The following is an 8,517-nucleotide window of genomic DNA, read 5'->3' as shown; positions in this document are numbered from 1 at the left end:
CTTCATCCTATATTTCTCCTCCTTTTCCTTCTTATACTCATCGTATGGTTGCAAATCCTTTTTCGGTTTTCGCCAATCCTCATCATATCGATTGCCACTCGAATAACACACTTGCGCTCTCCGTTTCCAGTTCTCGTCAAGATCACAATCTTTAGTAAGGTGAGGCCCGCTACAATTTTCACATACCACCCGGATGGCGTGGATGGATTTATCCATCTTTGTCATCCTACGGTCCATACTCTCCAATTTAGCCATCATTGTTGCCATGCTATCGGTAACTGAGTTCACTACCCCTCAAGTTGAATCATTCCTTGGGTTATGATATTCTCTAGAGTGCTTAGAGAATTCTTCAATTAGCTCCTTTATTGTCGCAAGTGCTTTCTTCGTGAGTGGTCCTTACGAGTCAAGGAACTGCCTAGTTATCACGTTCACTCCATCATAGAAAATGGAGACTTCTTGCTGAATGTTTAGATCATTGTGGGGACAGTTCCTCAACAAGCTTTTGTATCTTTCCCACGCCTCATAGAGTGACTCGCCTGCTTGTTACTTGAAATTTGCAATGGCTTTCTTCAACTTTGCTATTTTTGAGGGATGGCAAAATTGATCAATAAACTCTTCACGCATCTTAGCCCAAGCGGTGATGGATCCTGGAGGGAGTGATTTCAGCCAATCTTTCACGGCTCCCTTAAATGTGACCGGTAGCATACGAAGCAAAACAGTCTCGCGAGGCACATTAGGGGTGTTGAAGTAGTCGGCTTTGTCGTTGACCTCGTCAAGATGCTTGTATGCGTCTTCGTGATCTTTCCCATAGAATGGGATGTCCTTGAGTTGAGCGAGTATGTGACCTTTCATCTCAAATTTGGCAGTTGTTGGAATCGCAGGTTGCATGAGTCATGGGTCGGTATCGTCACGCATCCTTCTTTTACATTTGCCCATGGACATGTCTGTAATGTTAGCCATGCTGTTGTCGGTTTCGCTTTCTTGCTCGCTTTCGTCTTCAGATTCAGTCTCACTTCCTTCCTTTTCTGTCTCATAGTCGGTGTCCTCCTTCTTTGGGTCTTTGTCCGTAAATCTTGTGGTGGATTCTCCCACTTTCTTTCCATTTTTCTTGCCAATGACAGATTTGAGACTCTTTAAAGGTGACTTCTTTGGTGTTGCAGACTCTCCTACGGTTTTGTCTTTGTTCTTCCTAAGAGTTGCTTTCAGGTCTTCAAGTGGTGGGATCAAAGGTGTGCCTCCTCCTCTGGTCATAAACGTACTGCAATAGAACAGAAAACACGCGTAAAAAGAACAAAATGAAATAAAACCGAAACTGAAAAAAAAAACGCGATGGACTCGTCGAGTTGCTTCGACTGGACTCGAAGATTTCAAGGCTAAAACAGAAAACTCAAATGAAAATTTTAAAAACTGAAAAGCTAGTAACCTAAACAAAATAATTAACTAGTGAAAATAATAACTTTATGCAAGATAAATCTCACAAAAAGGATCGATAACACTAGCAATTAAAATAACTATTAGAACCATTCCCTTGCAACGGTGCCAAAAACTTGATATGTGTAAAATGCACTAGTTTTAATCCTACTACTTCAAACACAAAATAAACACACGTAAGGCAGTGTACCTATCAATTAGCATTATAGTTCGAGCAAGTAGGGTATCGAACATAGGGAACGGTAAAAATTAAACTAACTACTAGAATTATCTAAATAAAACAAGTAATAAAAAGAAGGGTTTCTCTAGTTTTGGAAGACTAGAAACTTAAGCAATTAACTAACACTCAAACAAAAACAATTAACAACTAAAGCAAAAAGAAAGTAACTAGATTTAATAATAAAAGAGACTTATGTTCAGGTTCGGCTCACTTATTCCTATGGTTGATTTTATGGCAAGTGCAATGGGTTAATTTTTCATTGGTTACTGATTAATATGATTAGGTTCATGTTCACTATTACTAATCCTTAGCAAACTAATTAATTCAAACAGTGGCCAATTGGTTAAACAAACAAGTTTCCTAGTATTTTGATTCGGATCAAGTAAGACTTGTAATTTTAGCTAATTAAATTTGGTAGTTCAATCAACTCAAGCATGGTCGTTCATCATACATGCTTACACATTAATGTACTTATTTTCTAGTTAATCCTAGGTTCATGTCCACTAATACTAGGCATACAATGTTGTGTTCACAAAATTATATGGTTCAAGCAATTAAGAAGATGTTCATACAATCTCAACAACTTGATTATTAACAGAAAATAATTATTATCAACACATAAGGGTCTTTAACAAGCTTAATAATACAATTCACCAAATTAAATTATTCCAAACCATAAAATCAAACCATATTTATAAGTTTATCTAGCCTAAACAGAATTAATGTGTTTTTAGCACATATCTACAGCAATCAACATCTCAAAAACAAAATCTAATGGTAGAAACATAGTTTATGCAAAAGATTAAGAAAAAGAGAATGTATATTGCCTTTGACCTCCTCCAAATAAAAATCAATCTCTAGGGTGAAATTTCGAATTCCAAGGCTCCAAGAATACTTCTATTCGCAAATTAGTCGCCAAAAAGATCCAGAAAAACTTAGGGTTTCTGGAAATAATGTCCTTTATATAGATTTCTGAAAACAGGGGAAACTCGTCGAGTTCCTTTGACCGACTCGACGAGTCCATCACTTAAAATCTGTGTATGGCAAGGCTTTGATTGTTCGCAAATATTCTGACCTACTCGTCGAGTTGATGGCCAACTCGCCGAGTACCTTCCTTCATTTAAGCTCTATTTCTTCAAACTTTAATTCTCGAACTTCCAATCGCTAATCCTGCTTCCTTTTTCACTTGAGCATGTCTTTTAGGTTAAAAATATAATTTTAACAAAATTAAGTACCTTTTGTTCATAAATCGAGAAAAAATAGCCAAAAACTATTAAGATTTTATATGAAATAAATGATTAAATATGCACATATCAGTTCCCGTGGTAGACCTACAGCAATAGCACCATCCGCTAAAGCTTCTATGACCAAAAATTTATAAACTGCCCCCTGACACTGATTTTTTTTTTAAAAAACAACTTAATTTCTTTATGAATAATAGCATCATACTTTCATTTCAAAATAAAAAAAAAGTACTACCATAGCAAACTTCTGTAATTTCAAATAATCTCCTTACTTAAATTAACTAATAAATATGAATTTAGATTTCTACTTTTTATGTGAAACAAGAATCTTTTTACCTTTTGTTGTTTTTTTAGGATTTTATAAATAGATGGAGTGTAAATCATTGATGTTATTGTTAACCATTTCGATTATGTTGGTTTTGTTAAATTCACTAATAAATATGAAATGTAATAGAAGAAAAGGAAATGCATCTAAAAATTACAACATTTAAAAATTGATTCTCATATAAAGCAAAATATAATAGAAGAAAAGGAAATGCATCTAAAATTAACAAATTAGTAAACAACTTTGCTAAATTAGAGAATGTATAATCAAGCAACCATGTATTACCATAGCAAAGTTTGGCATTGGAGATATGAAACTAAGAACTTATAGCGTACCTTACAATTATGATAAGTGTTTGTAGAGATGAAAGTGACGAAAGACCGAAGGCGGGGGTGACTGCGAAGTGGAGGCGGCGACGGCGGAAACCAAATTATTACCGTAATCATCCAAATAACTGGTTGATGTCAAAAATCTGAAATCGCTTTCTCATAATCACCATACATTAGAAAATTTTAGGAGGAGGCTAGAAATTTCCTAATATAAACCCAAACAACAGATGTTATGAAATAGGAGGGATCCATTAAAGACAATGAATTCTTATTGAGCTGAAGAAATCAAAATACCTTGCAAAGAGTCAAAGCACATCGATAAGGTCCAAATAAGTTGAAGATCAACGACCAATGATTTTCAATAGTTGAATGTAGATTGGCCACAGCGATTGTAGATCATTTGTCGAAGGGATGCTGGAGACGATTAAGACGACGTGAGGGGAATATAATCGATCTGTCGATCTAAATCACACCGTCGGTCTGTTGTTTCTTTGATTCATCGTCGACGAGCTGGACATTAGGGGGTGTGGATGGTCGTAGGTGGGATGAAGGTAGGAGAGAGGCGAGATGAAGAGATGAAGAGAGAGGGGGAAGGGCTTGACATTATTAGACTAGATAAGGTATATTACGTTATCTCAGAAATGCCCCCGCCTCCTTTTTCCCCTAATTTTTTACAAAAATACCATAAATCATCCTAACCTCAATTATTTTGATTTAAAGACCTTCGTTTGGTTCTCGGGTTCTCGGGAAACTTTGAGTTCTCAAATGATCATTCCTCTCTCTCTCTATATATATATATATATATATATATATATATATATATATATATATATATGTCATTATTATATATAAACGGCCTTTTATTCTGGTGACTTGTACAAGAAATTCATAGAGTTCAATAAAGTCCATGTAGCCTACTCTCGGAACGACACAACATACCAAAATATCTAGACCTGACAATGGGGCGGGTTTGGAGCGAATCGACCTTGATCCAAACCCTTTTAACAAATTTCAAAATCTGATCCAAGCCCGCTCCATAACCCATAGGGTTTTGAATAATCAAACCCATACCTTTATCCACCGAATCAACATATATCCAAACCCGCCCCATAACCCATAGATTTTTTAAATAATCAAACACAATTTACTAAATTACATTTATTAAATAAAAAAATGTTGATTTAGAAAATACATTATGTACTCGAAGACTTTCGGTTGGAATTAAAATCATCATTGGAGTTACTTTCGATTGGTTTTTGACTGTCGATTGCATTGATAGAGAATAGCAATTTCAAACTTTTTCGGTTGATAAATGAATTTATTGATTTTTAAATGAAATTGGTGATTAAATGATGAAATATAAATGAAATGACATCATGATTCTTGGGAGAAGATTGGAAGTCTAGAAGTTGAGACCTCGAGTCCTATGTAAAAACAGTTTAGTTTTTGGTCTTTTCTCTTTGGACTATCGATTGGAATTTAAAGTAAACTTTAGGCAGTATAAAATATAAATGTATAATTCTAAAATTTATATGGGGCGGGTTATAAATGGAGCGGATCGGTGATGATCCGTACCCGACCCTTTTAATAAAAGGGTTAGCGGGTATGGGTCGTTAACGGGTAAACGAATCAAAAACTATACTCCAAACCCGTATAATTGTTAAGGGTTTGGATCGGATTAGGGCCAAAACCCGCTCCATTTCTAGGCCTAAAAATATCGCTTACATCCTTTTGACATGTTGATTACAATTTCCTGAACGCCCTTTTTTTCTGGTGCAACCTACATCTTTATTGTACTACTGCAATGACGCCACACCACCCAACATTGGAACGGCGCCAACGAAATTGGAGGAAAAGGAATTAATGTGTATCTAAACGTTTTGTTTTACACCACTTACAGAAAACGGTGCATCGAGTCGACACGACATCTCGTACGCTTCTTGAAGACAAAGGGTATATATATACCCTCTTCTTTCTATTTAAGATTTGTATGTTTCAATTCCTTTTCAGTTTGCTATACTCCTTCTCTTTATCTCATTGTATTTTATCATTGTTAATGTTTTTTGTTTTTCAGGGTCTTAGTCGAATGCTTAAAGCGGGAGCAGGCCCGAAGATGAATTTTCCTTGAATTATATGGTCTCCATGGTTTTTTGTTACCCGTATTGTTATTATATTTTCTTTTATTTGTTGAAATCACTGAAGGAGCTGATTATCAAGTATTTACTCTATTAGTAATATTAACATTTCGTTTTTTTGGTTCTTTTGAAACCCAACTTTGTTGGGTTTTTGATTTGTGTGAAACTCATTCAAAATTCAAGTATTATCATAGAATCTGGTCTATTCCTACAGATCTTAAATTAGGTGAGGATGCTTTTTAGTTCTTGCTTTTGATCGTTAATAATCTTCTAGGGATTTTACTCAAACTTGCATCATAATCCTTTATTTCTTTTATAAAGTTGTTGCTTCTTAATTTCAATAGCAGTACTTTTAATCTATATATATATATATATATATATATATATATATATATATATATATATATATAGGGGATGGTTCCCTTGAGATTAATAAAAAATTAGAGATTGTGAGATTAAATATCAGCTAATGGAACTTAATGTCAACTAATGTCAACTGTTAAATGATTAAGGGATATAACAGTAAAATTCAAATTAATGTTCAGAAAATGGACACCTTCCTTCTCTAAAAATCATCATATCGCTAAATCATCGATTTTCAGTATCAGTCACGTAATCATATCATCCAATCTTCAACAAATCATTCAATATAATAAAAAATATCCTATTTTTACTGAATCTGTTATCAAATTATTCGTAATCTTCAAATCGAAAAAAACGATCGAAACAGAGCATCAGTTCATATCCTCATAAATACAAGATACAAACCTCAAATCGAAGAAACAAGCACCTCGCAATCATAAACAAAGCATTTGAAAATTGAATCAAAATCAATTTTCATAAATGATGTCGAATCCAAAAGAAATTGGCAAGTCGATCACAACTGATACTATTATAGCTGAAATCAATTCATCTTGTAACGACGAACAAATCGATTCAATCTCTTTCACTTCTGAAGAACTTCAAAATACGATTCGTATTGAAGGTACAACTAGTTCGTTTTAATACTACATATTACATTACAGTTTCTACACTTCATTCTGATTCTTTTATTATACATTATAAATTATGAATAATCATATATGATTATAAAATACAATATGTGATTTAATCATATAAGGATGAATAATCATATATGACTGTTCATATTTATAATTAATCATATGTATTTATAGTTTGTAATTATGATTTATCATATATGTTTTCAAATTGAAATCTATATTAATATTACATTTGGATGAATAATCATATATGATTATACATCATAAAATAGGATTAATCATATATTACAACCTACAAATACATATGATTAATCATACATGATTAAACAATATCAAGTATGATTATTTATAAATTAGTACGTATAATCATTTATGATTACACAGTATGTTATATGATCAATCATATAATACAATGTACAAATAAATATGATTTAACATCTAATAATATATTAATATCTAAAATCATATATGATTTTTATACTAAAATATAAATACATATCGTTAATCACATATGATTATTACAACATAAAATTATATAATAACATATTTGTCATTCCCTTTTTTTATCAGGTGAAAGTTCCAATTCAACAAATGAATCATATTGCAGTAACATAATTGAAGAATCTGAATATAAACCAGATGTCCCTACAGAATTTGTACCAGTTGTAAACAGTGTTTTCAAATCACTAAATTTGGCAGTAAAAATGTATACGGATTATGTAGAAATGGCAGGTTTTCATACAAGACTGAGTAGCCAATCAAAATACAATAGCCAAATAATAAAAGAAAATTATGATATATGCAATAGGGGTGGCAAGGATAAACCAAAACCTTGTGATACATTGACTACAAGTTCTGTCAAGAGGAAAACAAATTTAAACAAGATAATTACTGGGTGTACAACAAAGATTATATTTGAAAATGTTTATGGAAGAACAAATTACAAAGTTAAGAAATTATTTGAAATGCACAACCACTCACTGGAAAGTATTGAGGAAAGACCTTATACGAAAAAGGCACGAAAGATGTCATATTCTGAAAAAGAGTTTGTAGTACGTGCATGAAAAGCTAAAATTGGTCCCACAATGGCTCACAAAATACGAGTAGTTTTGAAAGGAGGATATGAATATGTAGGGGCGAAGGTAACAGACTACAAAAACTTGAGGAGAGGAGTAAATAGAATCTTATGTTACAAGGATGCTCAAATAATGATAAACAAAATGAATGATCGTAGAGTTCATTACCCAAATTATTCATTTGAGTTCCTACGTGATGGAGATCTGTTGGCTGCTATGTTTTGGGCAGATGAAAGAGAAAAGGCTTTTTATGCAGAGTTTGGAGAAGTTATATCTTTTGATGACAACTTTTAGAACAAACAAGTAAGTTAATGTATATAAATTCAAACATACTATTATTCAAATATGATTGTACTAAACACATTTTCTTTATATAGGTATGAAATGGTATTTGTTCCATTCATAGCAGTTGACCACCACAAGAAATCAGTTACTGTTGGTGCTGGGTTGCTGAGTAGAGAGACAATTGAGTCGTATGAATGGCTGCTTAAAGCTTTTCTTAGAGCTCATGAAGGGAAATCACCAAAATTGTTCTAACTGATCAAGATGCAGCAATAAAACAAGCAGTGGAATCTGTCTTACCAAATTCAAGACACAGACTATGCATGTGGCACATAATAAAAAAACTGCAAGCAAATGTATAATAAAAATACATTATATAATCATATATGATTATATAGTATTATGACAGATGATTCATATATGACTTATCACATATCATACTATATAACCATATATGATTAACTATTCTAATAA

General features: G+C 32.9%; 1 protein-coding gene across 1 annotated transcript; it reads left to right on the top strand.

The window, feature by feature from the left end:
• The first annotated feature begins 7,770 nt into the window (after positions 1 to 7,770).
• Positions 7,771 to 8,298, top strand: LOC145112242 (protein FAR1-RELATED SEQUENCE 8-like). The gene is made up of 2 exons (XM_079048432.1): positions 7,771 to 8,018; positions 8,139 to 8,298. Exons 1-2 carry the CDS (start codon positions 7,771 to 7,773, stop codon positions 8,296 to 8,298), a joined length of 408 nt encoding a protein of 135 aa, XP_078904558.1.
• The last annotated feature ends 219 nt before the right edge of the window (positions 8,299 to 8,517 follow it).

The sequence above is a fragment of the Lactuca virosa genome, chromosome 5 (genome assembly GCF_052849685.1).
Source record: "Lactuca virosa cultivar CGN04683 chromosome 5, Lactuca_virosa_CGN04683_v6, whole genome shotgun sequence".
Classification (NCBI taxonomy): Eukaryota; Viridiplantae; Streptophyta; class Magnoliopsida; order Asterales; family Asteraceae; genus Lactuca; species Lactuca virosa.
The sequence above is the reverse complement of the archived record's forward strand: the minus strand, read 5'-3'. Positions and strand labels throughout refer to the sequence as shown.